The 25,744-nt window shown below is 44.4% G+C and overlaps 3 protein-coding genes across 6 annotated transcripts in view; 2 read left to right on the top strand and 1 right to left on the bottom strand.

Moving 5' to 3' along the window:
- DNAI4 (dynein axonemal intermediate chain 4) overlaps window positions 1–2,547 on the top strand; it is a 69,943-nt gene extending 67,396 nt beyond the window's left edge. Inside the window, exons 16-17 of the mRNA XM_069738218.1 lie at window positions 1,340–1,493; window positions 2,397–2,547. Coding sequence (XP_069594319.1) covers window positions 1,340–1,493; window positions 2,397–2,447 — 205 coding nt within the window. The 3' untranslated portion in view covers window positions 2,448–2,547. The remainder of the gene's footprint in view (window positions 1–1,339; window positions 1,494–2,396) is intronic.
- Window positions 2,548–11,938: 9,391 nt separating this feature from the next.
- INSL5 (insulin like 5) lies at window positions 11,939–13,404 on the top strand. The gene is made up of 2 exons (XM_069736681.1): window positions 11,939–12,177; window positions 13,010–13,404. Exons 1-2 carry the CDS (start codon window positions 12,000–12,002, stop codon window positions 13,246–13,248), a joined length of 417 nt encoding a protein of 138 aa, XP_069592782.1. The 5' UTR covers window positions 11,939–11,999; the 3' UTR covers window positions 13,249–13,404.
- A 3,792-nt stretch (window positions 13,405–17,196) lies between these two features.
- On the bottom strand, window positions 17,197–25,129 carry DYNLT5 (dynein light chain Tctex-type family member 5). Of its 4 annotated transcripts, XM_069738217.1 has the most exons (6): window positions 24,324–24,375; window positions 23,792–23,885; window positions 22,110–22,253; window positions 21,856–21,947; window positions 20,605–20,729; window positions 17,197–18,361 (listed from the first exon to the last, which is right to left on the bottom strand). In XM_069738217.1, exons 3-6 carry the CDS (start codon window positions 22,226–22,228, stop codon window positions 18,158–18,160), a joined length of 540 nt encoding a protein of 179 aa, XP_069594318.1. In that variant the 5' UTR covers window positions 22,229–22,253; window positions 23,792–23,885; window positions 24,324–24,375; the 3' UTR covers window positions 17,197–18,157. The 4 variants fall into 4 exon arrangements, with proteins under 4 accessions (XP_069594318.1, XP_069594315.1, XP_069594317.1 ...); XM_069738214.1 differs by lacking the exon at window positions 23,792–23,885 and having other exon boundaries at window positions 24,324–25,129; XM_069738216.1 differs by lacking the exons at window positions 23,792–23,885; window positions 24,324–24,375 and adding an exon at window positions 22,831–23,576.
- Window positions 25,130–25,744: the final 615 nt, after the last annotated feature.

Genomic DNA, 25,744 nt, shown 5'->3' with positions numbered 1-25,744 from the left:
TCTAGGTTATCCTATATAGTGTTTTTCCACTATTTAGCTGGATACGAGTGGAAAGACACTAATAGGAATTTTTTTTTTCAAATTTTAAACAGGCTGCACTATTTGAAAAAAAGGAAAATTTTTCTCAAGGTATGAGCCAGTAACGAACCCTGAGCTGAATCCAACCGGCTATGGCTGCACACAGACTACAGGGCGAGCTGGGCTCACACGGAGACCGTGCAGACAGCCGTAAACGGCGCTGCAAGGCCAAAAAACCCTCCTCTAGGTTATCCTATATAGTGTTTTTCCACTATTTAGCTGGATACGAGTGGAAAGACACTAATAGGAATTTTTTTTTTCAAATTTTAAACAGGCTGCACTATTTGAAAAAAAGGAAAATTTTTCTCAAGGTATGAGCCAGTAACGAACCCTGAGCTGAATCCAACCGGCTATGGCTGCACACAGACTACAGGGCGAGCTGGGCTCACACGGAGACCGTGCAGACAGCCGTAAACGGCGCTGCAAGGCCCAAAAACCCCCCTCTAGGTTATCCTATGTAGTGTTTTTCCACAATAGAGCTGGAGACTGGTGGAAAAACACTAATAGGAAATTTGAGAAAAAATGTGCAGCAGGCTGCACTAAGAGCAAAAAAGAACAACTGTGTGAGGCAGTGTGAACCCCCCCTGAGCTGAATACAACCGGGTATATGGCTGCACACAGACTACAGAGTGAGCTGCACACACACACACACACAGAGACCTTGCAGAACGCTGTTAAAACAGCGCTGCAAGGCAAGAGCAAGGTGAACAGTGAAGAACACACAGCGTTTTGCTAAATTAGCCTTTGGAAAGGAAAATAAAGCAATTAGCTAGCTCAACTGGCCCTCAGTTAGAACACAGCGTCCTGTCCCTAACTGAAATCACAGCAGAGTGAGCGCAAAATGGCGGCAGCGCTTTTTTATAGTGCAGAGTGACATCATTTCAGCAGCCAATCCAAGCCTTGCCAGTACTTACATGCCCACCATGCTAAACAGGATGTGCCCACACTTTCATTCATTCCTCATTGGCTGCTGCGTTCAATTTGAATTCTGGGAACTTCCGATTCCGGTATCCGATACGCGGGAAGTATCGGAATTCGGTATCGGAATTCCGATACCGCAAATATCGGCCGATACCCGATACTTGCGGTATCGGAATGCTCAACACTAGTGAGGACTATTGGTTCTGCACGCGTTTTCTGTCACTGAATGCAGTAACATAATGTTCCTAACCAGGGACAGATAGCAGAGATCCTGACCCTGCTGAGGAGGTCAATCACCACAGACATTAGACAGGAAACCTCTCCTATTTTTCTCTCACAGCTTAGATCCGATCATCGTGAGCTCCGCTAACCCGGGAGTGAAGCTAACAACCCTGGTATTTGCCAAGAATACAGATTGTGTCCTGATAGGAGACAGCGATGGACAAGTTAGCGTGTACACCCTGAGGAACATGTCCAGCGGAGAAGCCTCACAGGTGGGTGATGTGTCTACTGGTCTAGGTTGGCGGATTTATATCCCCCATTACAGGGTTTCCCTGCCTTCCTCTGTTTTTACCCCAACAAAAGGAGGGTGAACCCTGCGGACTTCCTTCAGCTCTGAGGGATCTTCTTTGGTCTGAGTGTAGAATTGCAGAGCTGCTGAGACATCCAGACTGGATTGATACGATGAGACCATGGTGCATTAATGCTGCGATTTCTCAAAAGGGGCAACATAATTGCAGCAAAAAATCGTAATAAAATGGGGTTTTACAAAACTCAATTCAAACGCAGCAAAAAAATAAAAAACAAAAAGCAGTGTGGATGAAGGAAATGCCTCAATCTTCAAATGCATGTTGTTCGGCAAACCTCGTCCATGGTTTCCCCTTTGCAGTACAAACAATAAATTCCACTTGTGGCATTTGAAGATTTTGCAGCAAGTCGGCACAGGAGGCGGTGGAATGAAATGCTGGGTAATAATGCAGAACTAATATATGATGTTCAGGGTTTCTGGAAAGCTGGATGACACGGTCATGGCAGAATTCAGTGGTTCCTGACTGATACAAGATGCTTCTGCTCATTGTATTATCAGTTGGAGGAGAAACCAACATTTTAGCTTTTGCTGCAGACGACTTGTCTAAACAGGAGAGAGAGCTCGTAAATTCCTCACTCCTTGAACCCTTTACACGAAAGTGCCCTTTTATTGTTTATAACACACATAAAATTACTCGCTTTCTGCAAAAAAAAAAGCTCCTTTTCCCGAGTGACTCACTCTTTCTAAGTGCAGTTTTATGATGGAGGTCTGGATTTATGACAAAGGCCCTTCTGCCATTAATCTGTATGCAGGTCTTCTAGCCGTGGCCCATCGTGCTGTAACCCGGACACCCGGTCTTCTCTTACAGGTGAACGCTTTATGTGAGCTCATTGAAGCAACTCTGGCAAGTCAGCTGTGAAGTGTTAGCAGGAACCGGCTCCAAACGGACAGAACCGCGGACGTCATGGACCCCGAGCAATAAACATATGTACATTTACAATGTGGCCCGACTGTGCTGTCTGATTATGGACGAGTATTTCACATGTTATCCCCTGGATGTTAGATAGCGGGGGTCCATTCTCTACTTTTCCCTACATTCACCACTTATTCTGTTTACATGGAAAAGCCCCTGGAAGACAAGTGATTGTTCGCACTCACAGCAAGCAGCGATCTTGAAATGAGAGTATGTGTAGTTGTGCTGGATGACTAAAAGCCTACAAAAAGTAATTATTACTAATTGGTTGTAACTACTTCTGCTTACTTAGGGTACCGTCACACATAACGATATCGTTAACGATATTGTTGCTTTTTGTGACGTAGCAACGATATCGTTAACTAAATCGTTATGTGTGACAGCGACCAACGATCAGGCCCCTGCTGGGAGATCGTTGGTCGCTGGGGAAAGTCCAGCACTTTAGTTTGTCGCTGGATCTCCCGCTGACATCGCTGAATCGGCCTGTGTGACGCCGATTCAGCGATGTCGTCACTGGTAACCAGGGTAAACATCAGGTTACTAAGCGCAGGGCCGCGCTTAGTAACCCGATGTTTACCCTGGTTACCGTTGTAAATGTAAAAAAACAAACCCTACATACTTACATTCCCGGTGTCTGGTCAGGTCCCTCGCCTTCAGCTTCCCGCACTGACTGGTGAGCGCCGGCCAGCCGTAAAGCAGAACACAGCGGTGATGTCAGTGCTGGAAGCTGAAGGCGAGGGACTTGACCAGACACCGGGAATGTAAGTATGTAGTGTTTGTTTTTTTACATTTACAACGGTAACCAGGGTAAACATAGGGTTACTAAGCACGGCCCTGCGCTTAGTAACCCAATGTTTACCCTGGTTACCCGGGGACTTTGGGATCGTTGGTCGCTGGAGAGCTGTCTGTGTGACAGCTCTCCAGCAACCAAACAGCGACGCTGCAGCGATCGACATCATTGTCGGTATCGCTGCAGCGTCGCTTAGTGTGACGGTACCTTTAGGCTGGTTTCACACGTCAGTGGCTCCGGTACGTGAGGTGACAGTTTCCTCACGTACCGGAGCCACTGACACACGTAGACACATTCAAATCAATGCATCTGTGCAGATGTCATTGATTTTTTGCGGACCGTGTCTCCGTGTGCCAAACACGGAGACATGTCAGTGTTCGTGGGAGCGCACAGATTACACGGACCCATTAAAGTCAATGGGTCGTTGTCCGTGTGCAGTCTGTGTGCCATGCAGGAGACAGCGCTACAGTAAGCGCTGTCCCCCCCACTGGTGCTGAAGCCACGATTCATATCTTCTATGTAGCAGTGTTTGCTGTAAAGAAGATATGAATAATCCTTTTTTTTTTTTGCTTCTTGTGTTTAAAATAAAGGTCCATGTCCTCACCCCCTGTGCGCCCGTCCGCTGTTCTTAAAATACTCACCCGACTCCCTCGCTGGCTGGCGCTGCTTCCTGTCCTGGCCGCACCTTCTACTGTATGAGCGGTCACGTGGGGCCGCTCATTTACAGTGATGAATATGCGGCTCCACCCCTATGGGAGGTGGAGCCGCATATTCATGACTGTAATCGGCAGCCCCACGTGACCGCTCATACAGTAGAAGGTGCGGCCAGGACATGGACCTTTATTTTAAACACGAGAAACAAAAAAAAAAAAAAAAAAAAGGATTATTCATATCTTCTCTACAGCAAACGCTGCTGCAGAGAAGATATGAATCGCAGCTTCAGCACCAGATGCAGGGGACAGCGCTAAACTTTAGCGCTGTCTCCTGCACGGTGCGTGTGGTACCCAGTAGGCATACGGGCGGCACACGTGTGCCACACTGATGTGCCACAGAAACGCACGGGCACACGGACACAGATAATTCCAGTACCGATTTTTCCGGTACCGGAATTATCTGGACGTGTGAGACTGGCCTTATAGGAAGAGCAGCTCTGCAGCACAAACCGCAGCTCTGACAAGTAAAATCCTGTGCAGACTAAGGCTACTTTCACACTTCCGTCTTCTGGGCTCCGTCGCAATCCGTCATTATGGGCAAAAAAACACATCCTACAAATGTGCTTGCAGGATGCGTTTTTTGCCCATAGACTTGTATTAGCGATGGATCGCGATGGATGGGCACACGTCGCATCCGTCGTGCGACGGATCCGTCGTGTTTTGGCGGCCGCGACGCACAAAAAAATGTTCAATGTAACTTTTTTGTGCAACGTGTCCGCCATTTTCGACCGCGCATGCGCTGCCGAAACTCTGCCCCCTCCTCCCCGCTCATCACAATGGGCAGCAGATGGGTTGTAAAACTGCTTCCGCTGCCCACGTTGTGCTAAATTTAGCACAACGTCCGTCGGGCCGACAGTTTGCGACGGCCCCGTACCGATGGAAGTGTGAAAGTAGCCTGAGTGACCAGGAACAATTCTGAGGCAGTGAGCCGCTATTCCATGTGCCACAGTGTGATCATAGTTTGATCTGATTCTCTCAGATAAGAAGATGGAGAACAAAATTCTCCATCTTCTCCATTGTGTCAGTCCATGGAAATTGGGCAACATTCAGGCGTCATCCGAGTGTCGTCCAATGGTTTCCATCGACTCATTAACTTATATGGCCGAGTGCGATCTGAATTGGATCAAACTTGGGCACGCTGCAATAGATACTATCTAAGAATAAAATCGGATATGGGCCATGCACATAGAATAACATGGGGATAAGGGGCTATCCGTCAAAATGACAGATAGGACTCGTCCGATTATTATGGTCGTCTGCATAAGCCATTAAACAAGCCGTCACACTGGAAAAATAAAAATTAGTTAAGGGTCTCAGAAATTGGTGATATTGTGATATTAACAATGTTTTTTTAAGAAAGTTTTACTTTTTTTTTTTCACCATTAAAATATAAAACAAAAACTTGTAAGAGCTGAATTGTAAAGTGCTACAGAATATGTAGGTGCTATATAAATAAGCATTATTAGTCTGGTATTGCCGTAATCGCACTGACCTGATGAATTATGCTAACACCACACAATAAGGCTATGTGCACACGTAGGAAAATAGGTGCAGAATTTTCTGCACGAAATCCGCATCTCCTGGCAGAATCCGCAGCCGCGGTTTTCATGCAGATTTTGTGCGTTTTTTATGCGGTATTGATGCAGATTTTCTGCGGTTTTTGCCACTGTGGATTTTTATCATGGAGGGGTGCAGAAACGCTGCAGATCCGCACAAAAGAAGTGACATGCACTTCTTTGAAATCCGCAGCAATTCCGTATTGATTTTTCCGCACAGCTTTTTTTTTTATCCCATTGAATAACATTGTACTGTACATCACAGTGCGGGTCTGCAGCGTTTCTGCGTGGAAAAATCTGCTGCGGATCCGCAGCAAATCCGCATCGTGTGCACATAGCCTAAATACCATAGAAAAAAAAAAATCGTGTGAGGCTTTTTGCCATTTCGCACCACTTGGAATTAAATTCCCGTTTTCAGTATATTATTTGGTAAAATAATGGAACCATTCAAAATTACAGCACAAACCCTTTCTTTACGCACAAACAAACCCTCATATGGCTGACAATGTAAAGATAAAAATGGTGGCTCTTTAAAGAAAGGGAGAAAAAAATGGAACATCGGACGGTCATGAAGGGGTTAAGGGGTTATTCTGGGCGTCCAACTGGCCCATGTCTAGTGATGAGTTGGTAGAGACCACATTTTGCTTCTTTTAGGGTATGTGCACACGTTAAATATTTGCAGCAGAAATTTTTGTACCATTTCTGCATCTCATGGCAGCAAAAAATGCTGCTTAAAATAATTAAATTTTTGCCACATTTTTACATGCGCTTTTGTTGCTGATTTCCCCCCACTCATTAACATGGGAGAAATGTGCAGCAAAAAACAGCAAAATAATTGACATGCTGCAGACTTAAAGGGACTCTGTCACCTGAATTTGGAGGGAACAATTTTCAGCCATAGGGGCGGGGTTTTCGGGTGTTTGATTCACCCTTTCCTTACCCACTGGCTGCATGCTGGCTGCAATATTGGATTGAAGTTCATTCTCTGTCCTCCATAGTACACGCCTGCACAAGGCAAGATTGCAGCCAGCATGCAGCCAGCGGGTAAGGAAAGGGTGAATCAAACACCCGAAAACCCCGCCCCTATGGCTGAAAATTGTTCCCTCCAAATTCAGGTGACAGAGTCCCTTTAAACTGCTGCAAATCTGTGAGCAAAAAAATAAGCAACGTGTCCATAAGATTTTAGAACGCTCATTGACTTTGCTCGTACAAAGAAATCCTTCAGGTTTTGTGACAAAACTGCGCAGAAAAAAAGCCCGTCAAAAACACAACATGTGTACAGATCCTAGTAATGGAAGCTAAGAAGTGTAAGCTCAATGTCAGGCAGCAGCTCCGCAGGCACCATAACCAATAAATGATGCAAAACACCAAGCTCAGTAACAACCCGACAGCAATATGGTTACCTCGTCATGATCTCGGCCCAAAATATTATAATAAATGAGAAAAAGCAATTGCATAATGAATGTTTGACCTGTGATGTTTATCTGGAAAAAAATGTTTGTTTTCTGCACAAAATTTTTTTATTCCTGTTATGATCGGTTATCTGAAATCTTTATCTATGGGAAATCCTTTTACAACAGGTAATGACAGTTTTATGTCATCAAACTGAGATGTAATGAAAATCAGACTATTCCCCAGGGTAGGCGGGTGTTTTGCATTTCCTGTGGCAAAGATAGTATCACTATTTTTGTTTACCTATGATTTCTATGGGCTGTAGTGGGCATGCTCAATGACAGGTGCAGAGGTCACAGTGCAGGGAGTAGGGAGGAGCATGTACTAATAGCAATTGTTAATGGTGGATCCTGTGTTATCTGCCTTCAGCTATAAAATAGAGGTGTTATCTTTTATTATAAGTCTAACCTCTGATAATAATGAGAAGACTGGCGATAGTGTCCCTGTTTACACAGCAGAAAAAGTGACCACAAGTGTCACTTTGATATTTAGGGATTATAATAAGACATGCCCCTACCTTGTGCCAGCCATTACACTGGTTACCCATCCACTCAAGAATCCAGTACAAAACTACTACCCTCATCCACAAAGCACTCCATGGCTCAGCACCACCCTACATCTCCTCTCTGGTCAGTCTACCACCCTACCCGTGCCCTCCGCTCCGCTAATGACCTCAGGTTAGCATCCTCAGTAATCAGAACCTCCCACTCCCGCCTCCAAGACTTTACACGTGCTGCGCCGATTCTTTGGAATGCACTACCTAGGTTAATACGATTAATCCCCAATCCCCACAGTTTTAAGCGTGCCCTAAAACCTCATTTGTTCAGATTGGCCTACCGCCTCAACGCATTAACCGAACTATCCCTGTGTGGCCCATTAAAAAAAACAATTGGGTTCCTCGCATCATGTTCTCATACACTTTATGCAGTTAATAGCCCTCTGTGTCTGTACTGCTACATACTTAGGCAGTTAACTGGTTCATGCAGCTTTACATGAACACCTGAGCCTTAAGGTACCATCACATTAAGCGACGCTGCAGCGATCTAGACAATGATGCCGATCGCTGCAGCGTCGCTGGAGAGCTGTCACACAGACAGCTCTCCAGCGACCAACGATCCCAAAGTCCCCGGGTAACCAGGGTAAACATCGGGTTACTAAGCGCAGGGCCGCGCTTAGTAACCCGATGTTTACCCTGGTTACCATTGTAAAAGTAAAAAAAAAAAACACTACATATTTACATTCCTGTCGCGTCCCCCGTCCTCAGCTTCCCTGCACTGTGTAAGCGCTGGCCGGAAAGCAGAGCGGTGACGTCACCGCTGTGCTTTGCTTTACGGCTGGCCGGCGCTGACACTGGGGGACGCAGGGAAGCTGACGCTGAGGAACGTGACAGGAATGTAAGTATGTAGTGTTTTTTTTTTTTTTACTTTTACATTGGTAACCAGGGTAAACATCGGGTTACTAAGCGCGGCCCTGCACTTAGTAACCCGATGTTTACCCTGGTTACCAGTGAAGACATCGCTGAATCGGCGTCACACACGCCGATTCAGCGATGTCAGCGGGAGATCCAGCGACGAAATAAAGTTCTGGACTTTCCCCAGCGACCAACGATCTCCCAGCAGGGGCCTGATCGTTGGTCGCTGTCACACATAACGATTTTGTTAACGATATCATTGCTACGTCACAAAAAGCAAAGATATCGTTAACGATATCGTTATGTGTGACGGTACCTTTACACTATGGCTGGTCCGACTAAAGCAATTGTTACCATCCACCTCTCGTGTCTCCCCTTTTCCTCATAGTTTGTAGCTTGCGAGCAGCGGACCTCACTCCTCTTGGTATCTATTTTGAACTGTGATTTCTGTTATGCTGTAATGTCTATTGTCTGTACAATAAACATAAGGATGAATGACCTCGGGGACATCAAAACATCCAACACCGTGGAAACACCATCACGTGTTTTTCAACGCAGAGATCCAGAAAACTGCTCCCATCCCTTATGGGAAATATGCAAATGCATGTAGAAAAGCCGCGGAGACACCATCACGTGTTTCTCAATGCAAGCAATAAATAGCCAGGTCTTTCACCGGGAAGGAACAACCACGGGAAGGGCAGCATCCAAAAAGGAAAACCACCTATGCCAAAACATGGTATCCATCCACAAACAGCTGTTTCAGGGCATTTGCCCCTCATCAGTGTGGCGTAGGAAACTGGCTATTAGGAGCAGTGCCTAGTAAAAGGACCATAAACATAAGGATGAATGACCTCGGGGAGATCAAAACATCCAACACCGCGGAGACACCATCACGCGTTTCTCAACGCAGTGATCCAGAGCACTGCTCCCCGAGGTCATTCATCCTTATGTTTATAGTCCTTTTACCAGGCACTGCTCCTAATAGCCAGTTTCCTACTCCACACTGATAAGGGACAAATACCCCGAAACAGCTGTCTGTGGATGGATACCATGTTTTGGCATAGGTGGTTTTCCTTTTTGGATGCTGCCCTTCCCGTGGTTGTTCCTTCCCGGTGAAAGACCTGGCTATTTATTGCTTGCGTTGAGAAACACATGATGGTGCCTCCGTGGCTTTTCTACATGTATTGTCTGTACAAGTCCCCTCTATAATTTGTAAAGCGCTGCGGAATATGTTGGCGCTATATAAATAAAATTATTATTATTATTATTAATACATAGTAAATCCTTTCCAAAAAGCAAATCCCTTATCCAGACCAGATTTTCAGGTCCACAGAGCTGTATATATTGTATACTGACCTTTTTTTAAAAGAAAAGAATAACACCCACTAAAAGATGGAAGTGGGAGCGGCATTTGTAAAGAGTGAGGAGAAGGAAAATGTAACTTTACATAATAATTCAAATATTTATTTCTTATATGGTCCAGCAAACCAGATCATACAATATTTTGGGTACTGTAATGGGGTCAGACAGCGGTCCTTATGATCAGATTCCAATAGATTGTTACTGCGGTATTGTAGTATTAGACATATTTTTCTCTTGCTCCTCTCCTTGAATTAGAAGAAATCAGCCCCCTCTACTAGCATCTCATGGCATTTTCCTATGTGGAATAACAGATAATATGCATCAATAATCTAAATAAGAATATTTCATGTTATGAGAAAAATATGGACTAGGTAGGTAGAATTGTATTTGACTAAATATGAAGAAACCTATCTTCCCTGACTCCTCCATACAGATAAATATTCAGCTCAGCCATTCCAGTGTTATCTATTAGAGAGCTGCTATCAAAATCATCTGACAGTGGTTTATCTTCCTGCTAAACAAAAGGATCATGTGATTAAAATCCATATCCACAATCCCAATATCCCATGACATAATCGGTTGAGGAACAGTTGAGAGACCCCATACATATTGGTCAGCCAACCCCATAAAGTTGTATCTGATGTGTATGAAGACCCACTACTGTATGTTTATCAAATTGATGACTGGCATAAACTGGTGGAGCCCGATGTGATTTTGTCAAGCAAGAGCTTATACAACAACTTTAATGAATTTCACATAGAGTTAGAGTTCACATAGAGTCCTCTTTTTCTCAGAAGAGGCAATTTGCATATTTAATTTCCCAGAGGAGCATTGCATGGCGAATAAGCCTCGTTACCTTGACAAGCCAGCTGGTACGTTAACCCTTAAACCCCAGTCCAGAGCCTCTCACCTAGCCAAATCAGATCTCATGCTTCGAACTGACGAGGGCCAACAGCCCGAAACACCGTGTCTGCGAATTGAGATACTGATTTGGCTTTTATCCTAAGTCATATTGCACGACTCGTGAAAGGGTTGATTGTGACTTGTAGGATTGCTACTTCCAACAGGTGGCGCTATAGAGTTTAAGTCCTCTTTTTCTCAGAAGAGACAATTTGCACATGTGAAGAAAAGCAGATCTATGATCACAAGGATTTATGCTACCACTGTAAGTATGGATCTTTGAAGAATTTCTATCACGGCAAAATACCATACATGTTCACGGATGTTCCAAGTGAATTGTCATCTCTTATCATTGTTTAATTTTTATCTATCATTTTGTGCTGGTTCATTTCTTAATATAGCATTATATTGGTCAGAGCTCCATATTTCTGATACAGAACTCCAAATCTCCTGCATAGGAATAAATTCTGATAAAATTTACAGTGCCTGAAGCTGCCACTAGAGGGAGCTCAAGGGCTTACTGCATACTGTTTTACTACAGAGTTCAGTAGACACATTGCATGAAGTGAGCTCCCTCTAGTGGTGACTGCAGGCAGCCAGGATTTTGTCATGTCACTTTTATGTCCATACTGGGGATTTGCAGCGCTCTAAAAGAGAAATGGTACCTTGACCTTCTTAAAGATATATTGAGAAATGAATCCACACAAAATGAAGAACCTTTAAAGCATAACAAAAAGCTAAATAATCTTTAAGGGTGAAAAATATAGCGATAAAGGAATCAGAATTATTCTGTCCCTATATCGCTCTGTATTCAGAACCCCTGAATATAAAATTATAGATACAGATATTAGTGGCATTGATATATCTACTTGCTCACCTGTGCTGCCTGACAACCTCACACTGGATGAGTGACCCTCACAAACTGGGTAATGTCAGTATAAACTCTGCATTTGTCCCAGGGTCATTTCCTGTAAAGGTTTTTCCATATAAACCGCGCACATATGTATGAAGAAGAAGAAAATGTCCCCATCTCATTGTGTACACACAGGCGATGATGGCACCTTAAAATCTCTGAAGCCGGTATAATGTGTTAAGTAACAGTTTAACGACCCTATGACCCTGGGACACATCCGAAATTACCTGTCACATTATATGGAATTACTGCATTTATTATGCGCCGTTAACCACTGCAGAACATTCCGGCCAATAGGATGGTGAGGTTCAGGATATAAATTGGGTAGAATTTCCAAGTCTGTACATCACCTCCACATTTCTTGTATTCAGACACACGTCAGCCACCCTTCAGTTTCCAGCATGAGAGTCCTACCTGTCTGCTGCGCTTTGCTCATTCTACTGGTAGCAGCTGAACAAGTAGCGGCAGATGGACAATTTGTGAAGCTCTGCGGCCGAGAATTCATCAGAGCCGTGATATATACCTGTGGAGGATCCCGCTGGAGGAGACTATTGTCTGGACAGCCCCAAGACATGACTGGTATGTGTATTGACTATGATGAGTTGCAGTACCGCTTTCATCCACTAGATGGTGCAGTAGGACAGCACATTGTACTTTGTAGACTACAGTGGGCAGGATTCATATATACAGACAGCGGAAAACTGGGTTCTACCTTGTACGGTGTTTAAGAGGACGGATATTAGTGGGAACACCAGAGACAAATCCTGAATCATCCACTACACAGTTAACTTTGTCAACGTGTTACTATAAAGGGGTAATCTAATTTTATAGAATTATGCCATATTGCTAGGATTGGTGGGGGTCCGATCTCTAGGTGCTGCACCCATAATAAAAATGAAGGGTCTGCACAGCCAGTTTTTGTGCAGGGGGACTACAGCATAGCTCCAATGAAGTGAATGGGGCCGGCTGCAGATCCCTGCACAGTGGTGGCCTGAAACAATAGCGAAAACCAGTGAAGGAAGCCGCAGTATGAATTAGCGCTTTGGACCCTTCATTCTTGGGATCAGTGGGGCACTTAGGCGCCGGACTCCTCCCATATGGCTATTTCAGGACTTTAGAAGATAGCAGTATTAATTATTCACTGTTTTATAATGGAGAGGGACTGGACAGTGACTCCTGAGAATCTGTACGCCTTGTGGATTGTTGAAAGTTTCAGTGCCAACTACAATGTCAGTGGTTTTTTACCCCCTATAAATTTTTTCCCAACCTGAAGGGGAAAATGGGCACATATCGGGCTTAGATCTGAGGTGCATGGCCCGTCACATACCAGGTCTTATTCAGACTTTGCATAATGTATCTACGATACGATCAGAAGTTGTGTAGAATATGAAGACTGTTGTGTTGTCTGCAGACAGTGAAGGCTTCTTCGCCATGCACACCGTGGATGAAGAGTCAGTGGGACCCGTGGAATATCACGTGCAGAAAATAAACTCTCAGGACCCCGAGAATCTGCAGGAAACGGAATCATCTGAAGAGTTCTGGGGGGCGAAGAAGAAAACGGCTCAAGAAAGACGCGACCTGAGTGAACTGCTGACCACGGCCTGCTGCAAAACCGGCTGCAAAAAGAAAGAACTGAGCTCCCTCTGCTAGAGCCGCGTGTGTCCGTAACCATCATTGACATTCCCCGCCGATCTTCACACATCTGGGGTCATTGTATCGGTGCTAATGATTTACGAACATGTTAAAAATGACATTTTCAGACCTCGGTTTACAGCTGTGTACAGACGACTAATAAAGGTTATACTTGCTGGATACATTAGTGTCATTACTTCATGCCAGCGCTTGCCCCCAGTATCGCCCCATATCAGTGCGGCTGCGGATTGTCGGAGGTGACAGATGATATTCAGGCTCTAATCTGCCAGGAAAAGTTGTGGCCGCGCTGCCTTTCTTTCAGTCTTACACTTAGGGCTTGTTCACATACTGCGTTTTTGCTGTAGAAAAAAAGACAGCAATGAGAATGAGACGGAAATCTCAGATTTTTTTTTTTGGGGGGGGGCAAGGGGCGGATTTGAACAATCAAAGCGTTTTTTTCAAATCTGCAGAATGTCACATCTTTCAGGGTTTTTGCATTTTTGCAGTATTTTTCACCCAAAGGAATGGGAGAGAAAAAAAGCGAGTAAACACATAAAAAATGCACATAGAAACGCATGTATTTTACGAAGCATTTTTCTTGCCAACACTCTGGTTTCTGCTATAGAAAAATCTGCTGCAAATACTCAACGTGTGCACATAGCCTTAGGCTGCCGTCACACTATCAGTATTTGGTCAGTATTTTACATCAGTATTTGTGGCCAAAACCAGGAGCGGAACAATTAGAGGAAAAGTATAATAGAAACATATGTGCCACTTCTGTATTTATCACCTACTCCTGGTTTTGGCTACAGATACTGATGTAAAATACTGACCAAATACTGATAGTGTGACGGCGGCCTTAAGGTAGAGCTAAACTTTATCATTTTCTTTTTCTGTTGTAGAAACATCATGTAGCTCACTAAAGAGACTTTGCAGAAATGCTGAGCACTTTTAGGCCGGTTTCACACGTCAGTGGCTCCGGTACGTGAGGTGACAGTTTCCTCACGTACCGGAGCCACTGACACACATACACACATTAAAATCAATGCATCTGTGCAGATGTCATTGATTTTTTGCGGACCGTGTCTCCGTGTGCCAAACACGGAGACATGTCAGTGTTCGTGGGAGCGCACGGATTACACGGACCCATTAAAGTCAATGGGTCCATGTAAAACACGTACCGCACACGGACGTTGTCCGTGTGCAGTCCGTGTGCCGTGCAGGAGACAGCGCTACCCATAGGGGTGGAGCCGCATATTCATTACTATAAATGCGCGGCCCCACGTGACCGCTCATACAGTACAAGGTGCGGCCAGGACAGGAAGCAGCGAGGGAGCCGGGTGAGTATTTTAATCACAGCAAGGGGGGGAAGGGGCGCGCAGGGCCGCGCTTAGTAACCCGATGTTTACCCTGGTTACCATTGTAAATGTAAAAAAAAAAAAACACTACATACTCACATTCCGGTGTCTGTCGCGTCCCTTGCTGTCAGCTTCCCGAAGTAACTGTGAGCGCCGGCCGTAAAGCACAGCGGTGACGTCACCGCTGTGCTCTTCTTTACGGCCGGCCCTCACAGTCAGTGCGGGAAGCTGACAGCAAGGGACGCGACAGACACCGGAATGTAAGTATGTAGTGTTTTTTTTTTTTTACATTTACAATGGTAACCAGGGTAAACATCGGGTTACTAAGCGCGGCCCTGCGCTTAGTAAACTGATGTTTACCCTGGTTACCCGGGGACTTCGGCATCGTTGGTCGCTGGAGAGCCGTCTGTGTGACAACTCTCCAGCGACCACACAACGACTTACCAACGATCACGGCCAGGACGTATCGCTGGTCGTGATCATTGGTAAGTCGTTTAGTGTAAAGGTACCTTTATGCAATCTCACACCTTGGTCAGCCACAGGCATTGTTTAATCTCACACCTTTGTTGACCAATGTTTAGGGTACCGTCACACAGTGGCATTTTGATCGCTACGACGGCACGATCCGTGACGCTCCAGCATCGTAACAATATCGCTCCAGCGTCGTAGACTGCTGTCACACTTTGCATGTACGACGCTGGAGTGATAATTTCATGACGTATGTGCGATGTAGAAGCTGTTGGTTACTATGCGCACATCGTATACAATATCGTGCACACCTTTGTTACACCATGCGATCATGCCACCACAGCGGGACACTAGACGACGAAAGAAAGTTTCAAACGATCTGCTACGACGTACGATTCTCAGCGGGGTCCCTGATCGCAGGAGCGTGTCAGACACAGCGAGATCGCTGGAATGTCACGGATATATCGCTGGAACGTCACGAATCATGCCGTCGTAGCGATCAAAATGCCACTGTGTGACGGTACCCTTACTTTTTACCCATCACTAATCTAGTTATACTGTAATTAAATTATCTAATCCAAACTGCCATCTCAGGTATAAAAAGAACGTATTAAAAAAGACGCAGCAAAAATGCCTAATGTGAACTTTGCCTTTAGGGTATGTCTACATGGAGTTTTTATTTTTTGAGAAAGGCAAAAGCTGAAAATTTTCATAGTTGAAACTGCTTCAGGAAACTTTCCTTCTTGGAAAACTTTTTGGAGGAGGTTTTCGCTTCCTGAAGTGGCTTTGAAGAGTTTTTCAAACTTTTTTTTCTTAATATTTTTCCTTCCTGCGTGTTTTTTTCCAGCTTTGTTTGCAACCTAGTTTGGAGCATTTTCCAACAAAGAAGAGGCATGCACTTTTTTTTCCACCAACCGTTTTTCAAAACTTAAAGCTAAAAAAGAAAACTCAAAAAGACTGAAAATATGAACAGCAAATTAATTTTACAATAGAAATTAAAACCGTCAAGTATTTTGAGCAATTTTCCATGTTTTTTTTTTTTTTTTTGTAGACCTTCTCTAAAAACTCCTAAAAAAAAAAACAAACTTGTGCACATAGATGAAGGGGCTATAACGCAAACAACGTATAAAGGTTTACTTAAGGTACCGTCACACTTAGCGACGCTGCAGCGATACCGACAATGATCCGGATCGCTGCAGCGTCGCTGTTTGGTCGCTGGAGAGCTGTCACACAGACCGCTCTCCAGCGACCAACGATGCCGGTAACAAGGGTAAACATCGGGTAACTAAGCGCAGGGCCGCGCTTAGTAACCCGATGTTTACCCTGGTTACCATCCTAAAAGTAAAAAAAACAAACAGTACATACTTACCTACAGCCGTCTGTCCTCCAGCGCTGTGCTCTGCACTCCTCCTGTACTGGCTGTGTGAGCACAGCGGCCGGAAAGCAGAGCGGTGACGTCACCGCTCTGCTTTCCGGCTGACCGACGCTCACAGTCAGTACAGGAGGAGTGCAGAGCACAGCGCTGGAGGACAGACAGCGGTAGGTAAGTATGTAGTGTTTGTTTTTTTTACTTTTAGGATGGTAACCAGGGTAAACATTGGGTTACTAAGCGCGGCCCTGCGCTTAGTTACCCGATGTTTACCCTGGTTACCAGTGAAGACATCGCTGAATCGGTGTCACACACGCCGATTCAGCGATGTCTGCGGGGAGTCCAGCAACGAAATAAAGTTCTGGACTTTCGTCCCCGACCAGCGACAGCACAGCAGGGGCCTGATCGCTGCTGCCTGTCACACTGGACGATATCGCTAGCGAGGACGCTGCAACGTCACGGATCGCTAGCGATATCGTCTAGTGTGACGGTACCTTTACACTTTAAAGAGATTGGATGGGATCAAAAAGAATAGTGCCCCTCCTAGACGTGACTTGGGTAAGCTGCAATACCAGATACTGCCACATGGACACGAGTGGCGCTGTTTCTCAATCTCGCACAATCCCTTTAAAGGCCCGTACATCATTTTATTGCATATTACACACTTGTATTAGAGCCACCAGGCATTGTTTTTTTAACATGATTGTATCTTTTATTGTAAAATTCTGGATGTTATTTTTATTTCCACATATTTGTAGAATTAGGGCAGGAAGACATACTTGTTTCATTTATTTATTATTATACAAATTCATCGTTTTGTTCCCATCATTTAGAAATTTACGTAATAAATATTATTTATTTATTTTTTACAAAACGAAGATAGAATGGGTCTATGGAAACCAGAAAACACACAAGTTGGAGATTGTTGCCCTGTACAAATGTTCTGGCTGTTTTCTAATTCTTTAAGGTGCATCTCACCCAAATTAAGTGCCCACGGAGGTATTCTCAGCTGAAAAGACTCATATTTTGCATTTATCTCACTGTGGGAAAAGCTGGGTGACAGCCAGTAAGCTGTCACTCAGCTTTTCCAGAACTCTGCCAGGCAATGCAAGACGTGCAGCGACAGATGAGAGGGGGAGAATCACTGCACGACTAAGCAGTTTTACAATCTAGGTGTTTGGGAAAAATTGTGGGAAGAAGTAACGGAGATCGTATTGGTAATCACCCAGCTTTCCCAGGAACAGATTAGAAACAGCGACTCAAAATATTGAGGATTTTCCTATTAGAGAATTCTTTTGAAATTGAACATGATTTAGTGTAAAATTTTGGAAATCTGTAGCCAATATGAACTACAAGCACCAGGAAACCATGATGGTTAGTTGAAGGGGGGGTTGTAGATACTGAAGTTGAGAAAATTAATTTTCAAGACCTTGACCCAGGAGCCATAACAGTCAGCGCCTTGTGAACCTCCTGGCGCCTCTCAGGATTACTAGTCCTGGCGGGATGTGATGTGGAAGATGCGCTGGGGATGCCAGGAGGGGTCTCGTAGTCATGGACTACTGACATGGCCGCCGGATCAGGGTCCTGCAAATCATTTTGCTCATCTGAAGAAGTTACACATACAGAGCTATAAGCAGCTGCTGCCCGAAGCTATTGTGAAACTACAACTCCCAGCATACCCTGACAGCCATAGGTTATGGTTTCCCATGTGCTGCCGATCGCTGACCGTCACCTACTCGTAATATACAGCGTAGACATTGGCGAGGGCAAAGAGGGAGCTGTTCTTGAATGTGTAGGAGGAGAAGGTGTCGTACGCCGGGTCCCAGATACAGCGGCTCCCCACGCGCATGTTCTGATCGTTCAGCTGTCCGATGTAGATCAGAACAATGATTTTATACCTCGGGATCATCAGGTCCTTGACTCTGGCCTTCACAACCTGAGATCGAGAAAAGATGCAAAATATCACAACGTCGCCTTTAATTAAAGGGATCTTCCACTAAAATGCTAAACTCAGTTCCTATTGGTGAAAAGCCCAATAACCAGAGGTATCAATTCCGACAATCCTCTGCGAGCCAAACAATTAGGACTCCACATTAATACATTTCTCCTGCACTGACACATTGTAACCACGATCAGGTCCAGTGTGTGACTTGTGCCGGTAATGTGTTTGAATAACAGAGAATCGTCTACTGGATACAATTGTATAACACCCTCGCTGGTAAGAATTATTACACAGGTTACACTGTACAGACAGCAAGCAGAGATGGTGAAAATGGTCAGAACGGAAAGTTATAGAATCGTTATATAACGTTGGATCCGCACCACAAACTGCGTCCCTGTATTTCTATAGTGTCTATTCCATGGAAGTCACTAGGATTATCATCTGCTCCTCTGATCATGACGCTTTATAAAGCCCATTGTGGAGTCTCTTTTATTAACTAGCTGAGGGTCTGATTGAATTATTAAGACCCTAGCTTCCTCCCCAGCAATGACCATAAAGAAGCATAAAAAATGCAAGTAATTTGAATCTTACGATCCGTCAGCATCAGAAACAGAACAAGAAGACATACACTGCTCAAAAAATAAAGGGAACATTTAAACAACAGAATCTAACTCCAAGTAAACCAGACGTCTGTGAAATCAAACTGTCCACTTAGGAAGCAACACTGATTGACAATCAATTTCACATGCTGTGTGTTGTGCAAATGGAATAGACAACAGATGGAAATTATTGGCAATTATCAAGACACACTCAATAAAGGAGTGGTTCTGCAGGTGGGGACCACAGACCACATCTCAGTACCAATGCTTTCTGGCTGATGTTTTGGTCACTTTTGAATGTTGGTTGTGCTTTCACACTCGTGGTAGCATGAGACAGACTCTACAACCCACACAAGTGGCTCAGGTAGTGCAGCTCATCCAGGATGGCACATCAATGCGAGCTGTGGCAAGAAGATTTGCTGTGTATGTCAAGAGGCTGGAGACGCTACCAGGAGACAGGCCAGAACACCAGGAGACGTGGAGGCGGCTGAAGGAGGGCAACAACTCAGCAGCAGGACCACTACCTCAGCCTTTGTGCAAGGAGGAACAGGAGGAGCATTGCCAGAGCCCTGCAAAATGACCTCCAGCAGGCCACAAATGTGCATGTGTCTGCACAAACGGTTAGAAACCGACTCCATGAGGATGGTCTGAGGGCCCGACGTCCACAGATGGGGGTTGTGCTCACAGCCCAACACCGTGCAAAACGCTTGGCATTTGCCACAGAACACCAGGATTGGCAAATTCGCCACTGGCGCCCTGTGCTCTTCACAGATGAAAGCAGGTTCACACTGAGCACATGTGACAGACGTGACAGAGTCTGGAGACGCCGTGGAGAGCGATCTGCTGCCTGCAACATCCTTCAGCATGACCGGTTTGGCAGTGGGTCAGTAATGGTGTGTGGTGTCATTACTTTGGAGGGCTGCACAGCCCTCCATGTGCTCGCCAGAGGTAGCCTGACTGCCATTAGGTACCGAGATGAGATCCTCAGACCCCTTGTGAGACCATATGCTGGTGCGGTTGGCACTGGGTTCCTCCTAATGCAGGACAATGCCAGACCTCATGTGGCTGGAGTGTGTCAGCAGTTCCTGCAAGATGAAGGCATTGAAGCTATGGACTGGCCCGCCCATTCCCCAGACCTGAATCCAATTGAGCACATCTGGGACATCATGTCTCACTCCATCCACCAACGTCACGTCGCACCACAGACTGTCCAGGAGTTGGTGGATGCTTTAGTCCAGGTCTGGGAGGAGATCCCTCAGGAGACCATCCGCCGACACATCAGGAGTATACCCAGGCAGTGTAGGGAGGTCATACAGGTACGTGGAGGCCACACACACTACTGAGCATCATTTCCTTGTCTTGAGGCATTTCCACTGAAGTTGGATCAGCCTGTAACTTAATTTTCCACTTTGATTTTGAGCATCATTCCAACTCCAGACCTCAGTGAGATATTAGTTGTGATTTACATTTATCATTTTTAGTTTTTATTGTTCTCAACACATTCCACTATGCAATGAATAAAGATTTATAACTGGAATATTTCATTCAGTGATATCTAGGATGTGGGATTTTAGTGTTCCCTTTATTTTTTGGCGCAGTGTATTACTCCAGTATCAGAAGATCCAAGTAATCTCTCACCTCTGAGATTGTTTTGGTCATTTGTCTGCAGAGCTCGGCCTCGTACTTCTCCTCCTGAAGATAACTCGTTAGGACGTCCTTCAATATATTATTGACTGTGGCCACAGGAAAACGACGAGCGGGAACTAAAACGGCATTATACGTTAGTACGCAATATACGACCTGCCACAAAATGTGAACTACTACTGACAAGGAAAGGCGAAAATTAATGGAAGACCATATCTCATTTTACTATTCTGTTTATTAGTTTATTAGTATTATAGTAGTTATATTCTTATATATAGGGGCAGTATTCTAGTAGTTACATTCTTGTACATAGGGGCAGTATTATAGTAGTTATATTCTTGTACATAGGGGCAGTATTATAGTAGTTATATTCTTGTACATAGGGGCAGTATTATAGTACTTACTTTCTTGTACATAGGGGCAGTATTATAATAGTTATATTCTTGTACATAGGGGCAGTATTATAGTAGTTATATTCTTGTACATAGGATCAGTATTATAGTAGTTATACTCTTGTACATAGGGGCAGTATTATAGTAGTTATATTCTTGTACATAGGAGCAGTATTATAGTAGTTATATTCTTGTACATAGAAGCAGTATTATAGTAGTTATATTCTTGTATATAGGGGCAGTATTATAGTACTTACTTTCTTGTACATAGGGGCAGTATTATAGTAGTTATATTCTTGTACATAGGAGCAGTATTACAGTAGTTATATTCTTGTATATAGGGGCAGTATTATAGTAGTTATATTCTTGTACATAGGGGCAGTATTATAGTAGTTATATTCTTGTACATAGGAGCAGTATTATAGTAGTTATATTCTTGTACATAGGAGCAGTATTATAGTAGTTATATTCTTGTACATAGGAGCAGTATTATAGTAGTTATATTCTTGTACATAGGGGCAGTATTATAGTAGATATATTCTTGTACATAGGAGCAGTATTATAGTAGTTATATTCTTGTACACAGGGGCAGTATTATAGTAGATATATTCTTGTACATAGGAGCAGTATTATAGTAGTTATATTCTTGTACATAGGAGCAGTATTATAGTAGTTATATTCTTGTACATAGGAGCAGTATTATAGTAGTTATATTCTTGTACATAGGGGCAGTATTATAGTAGTTATATTCTTGTAGATAGGGGCAGTATTATAGTAGTTATGTTCTTGTACATAGGGAGCAGTATTATAGTAGTTATATTCTTGTTATCTACCCTCCAATGATATTTAGTACCTAACTGATAGGTGTTTTCCATCTGCACTGCTGGACGGCTGATGTCATCGTGATGCCCAGGTTCGTCGATATAAGACACTGTACTTAAAGAACTGTAAGAGAAATCAGTGACAGGAGGTTTAGAATATTGTCCTGTATTTTTCTGACACATAAATCTTCACTATGACTGATGACCATATTATATAAGTGTCAGTGGAAATCCCTTTACTGGCGGTGTATCTGCCTCTATCCCATAAACCATCAGATGTACATACTCTCTGGACTCCCGCGGTTTGAGGCTTTCCCGACGTCTGATTTCATAACTACTCAGAGATGAAATGCTTCCTCTCTTCTTCAGGAGGCGAGCGGCCTTGTCTTTTGCAGCGTCAGACATTGCTTTAAATTTTGGGGCGAGGTCACTGCAGGGTGGTGAAAAAACGTCTTATAAATTACATTAAAAACAGTCAAATTAGTAACAAACGCAATAAATAGCTGGACTCTGCTCGGCGGCATCTTTTTTGTTATATTATTGGGACAATATGAAAAAGTGACAATGGACATCGGGGGAAAGTCTCTGCACACACACAAAGCTGCGCAGCACATAACTTCAGGCAAGTGTCAGATTGTGGAAGAATTCACTCTCCCCGGGTCAGGTGCCCGCTTGGGTCCTCCATGGCATCCTGGGTGCCTCCTGCGATTACTAGACTCCCGAGATGTTGTGTGCTGGCAGAGGAAGATGGCACTGCCCGGCCCGGCTGCCACTGACTACTGACCTGGATGCCGGACAAGGGAAGCACGAATATTTTTGCACGTCTATAATTACAGTTCAACCTGGATCCGCGCTGAAAAGCCGAGTACAGAGTGTCCTGCTGCCGATCAGCCGAGCAATCACCTTAGGTGAACCTGCAACAATTTCCCTACAGCGCCACCACAGGAGAAATTAAGCATTACACAGTTTCAAATTAAATTAATAAACTTTCCTTGTAATGCACAAACCTGTGGAGTCTTCCAGAGATACTTGTATTAGCTGATTTGATCCTAGATATAAGATAAGGGTCCTGAATTTGGGGGTCCCAGCTGTTAACTCATTCATGGACTGGGTAATTAAGGATACAGACGAATCAGTGAGAATCAGGAAAGAGATCTGTACAGACCCGGCACTGCTCAGACCGGACTGACCGGGTGTGGGGGGAGTGCGACACCAGAGCTGTCATTTCCTTAGATACCCACAATGCTGCTATGGAGACAATCTTCTCAGGAGCCCTTTAATTTTTCTGTCCCATCGACGAGGCTCAGGACAGAAGATAAATACATGATCGGTGGTGGTCCGATGGCTGCTGAGACCTCCACTGAGAACAGGATCCCTGTGTAATGGAGCTGTAGGGAGCATGCAAGCCCATAAACCACGACGTCACCTGCTCACTGCCCCTCTACTCACGCTGAAGACCCTGGGCCCCCTGTTCTGCCAATTGTTGGGGGTTCCTGCAGCCAGACCCCTAATGATTACACATTTATCCCGTATCTCTTGGATAGATCATATATGCTGATTATGGGATAACCTATTAGAAGTGCTTGAAAACCCCCCACAAAATAAAATCTTTTGGCCCAAATTCATCAATTGCCTTTTTTTAAATCATTTTTAGCAACAAATTCTTTACAATGGACGAACATTCAAAAACGGTTATTTTCTCCCCATATTTAGAGTAAAAGTTACACCGTGCCTTTAATAAGCTTTACAATATCTCATGTTGGACTCCAATTCAATTTTGCAAAGAAAAATTTATATCTTGTGCTCCACAGGGGACCTGAAATACGAATGTGCAAAAAATGTAGTGACAAATGATGAATTATTCTAAAACATCTGGGTGACCAAAATCCTAACCCCCCCCCCCCAACAAAACAAAAAACAAACCCTCCTCAAAACACGGTGTTAATGGACCCAATGCAACGGGGTCACCGGGTGCCTGGTGCCGACGCAGCAGGGGGTCTGCAGAAGGGCGGTCACTGCCACCTTGGCACTCCAGTGACCCCGCCACAGCACAATGAGTGTCCTAAAAACAAAACCCAAAGAATAATGCCGCAACTACGGTTTTTTTTTTCACTAATTCACCACATTTGATCTTTTTCCCATTTTTCAGTAAAGTGAACGGAGTCATCGAAAATTACGATTCGTCCCGCAGAAATCAGGCCCTCGCCGGGCGACAGGCACGGAAAAAGATAAAGTGACGGCTCAAGGGAGAAGATGAAGAAAAATGTAAGCGCAAAAAGGTAAATAAAAAAAAACAAAGCCCAGTCACGAAGGGGTTAATATGACCCAGTGATACAATGTAATTATTCCATAGATTGCTCCACACAATGGTTGCCATGGCAGCAGAGGAGCGCTTGTATCACCGGACGCAGCGATGTTTATCCCCCTCCCCGCTGAGCGATAGAACGACGGCAGCGACAGCGATCGTACTATGATCGTCCACTGCCCCGGGGGTCGTTACCTGCTGCTCCTCCGCGATCAGAACCAGGACAGCGTTCTGTTGCCCAGGCAACTAAGCAGCCGGTGAGAGGGCGGGACTTCCTTTTTGCCGACGAATCACTGTACAGACACTACGAAAGTGACGGGCAGTTCCGGTGACGTAATCGATGTCATCCTTTAGCTTGTAGGTGGCAGCCGGGTCCTAGCGCCTCCTTGTTTCGCTGCTCTTTAACAAACCAATGCGATTTTTTTTTCTATGTCAGATCATTTTCATGCTAAAAGCTGATGATTGTTGACTGATGATTGTTGACTGATGATTATTGACTGATGATTGAGCTGATGATTATTGACTCCTTGTGCAACAGAAAAGTTGCAGATTTCCTCCAGTTTTATTATGCCCTCTTCGATTTTCACTTTTCCTCCTCGCCTTTTTTATTTCACATTCTGAGCCGTAGTCTCTGTAATCAGCACTTTGGAGTCCGCACAATACGACTTTTCTTCGTGAATTCGGCTGCTTTCACACTTCAGGTTTTTGCCGTCAGGCATAATCCGTCAAATGTTGAAAAACCGGATGTTGCAGATTGCGAAAAACGGATGCGACGGATCCACCTACCATATCCAGATAATTGGATTACGAAAAAGTTGGAGCATGCTCAGTTTACAAAGCCGGAATCCGTCATTTTCCAGATCCAGCACCTTCCGCCTCCCATAGGCTTCCATTCTAGCTAGGCTTTTTCACTGGAGACAAAAACCGTTACTGTGCATGTTTTTTCCAGACGCTGGAAACGACATTTTTGCCGGATCAGGCGAAAACCGAACGAAACGTGAGGCCATCCGGCACAAATTCAAGTCTATGGGAAAAAAACGGATCCGGCAGCATCTTTTGCTGGATCCAGTTTTGCTGGATTGAGCCTGACGGCGAAAGACGGATGTGTGACAGTAGCCTTAATCAGCCTTTTTTGTGTGTTCAGAGTTCAGGATAAATATTCTGGGTATTTTATTTTATAGGTTCTGGCAGAAAATGCAGCAAAACCAAAAATAGTTATTTTTGTTTTTTTTAAATAATCTTTTTACATTTCCAGGAAATGGGAGACGTTAATTTTTAGTAGTGGAAATATATTTGTCTTTTTGTTTTTATCAGTCTCTTAGAGGAATTGAACCTGCGATTACTTGTACAATTCTGTAATATCGCAGCGTTTTTTATAATTACCGCTTTCCTCTGAACATGTAAAGCGCCATGGAATAAATGGCGCTAAACCAATAAATAATAATAATAACCCAGCCACAGGCTACATAGCAGCACAAACATGGCAGACGAGAAATCCATCAGCGCCCAGTAATGATGCTGAAAGGAGGCTTTTGCAGTCTGATCTCCGTCCGTTGAATGCGCCCAAAACAGCGGACTCCGCTCACAACCCCACTTATAACACGCAGCCCCCCCCC

The sequence above is a fragment of the Ranitomeya imitator genome, chromosome 8 (genome assembly GCF_032444005.1).
Source record: "Ranitomeya imitator isolate aRanImi1 chromosome 8, aRanImi1.pri, whole genome shotgun sequence".
Lineage (NCBI taxonomy): Eukaryota > Metazoa > Chordata > Amphibia > Anura > Dendrobatidae > Ranitomeya > Ranitomeya imitator.
The sequence above is the reverse complement of the archived record's forward strand: the minus strand, read 5'-3'. Positions and strand labels throughout refer to the sequence as shown.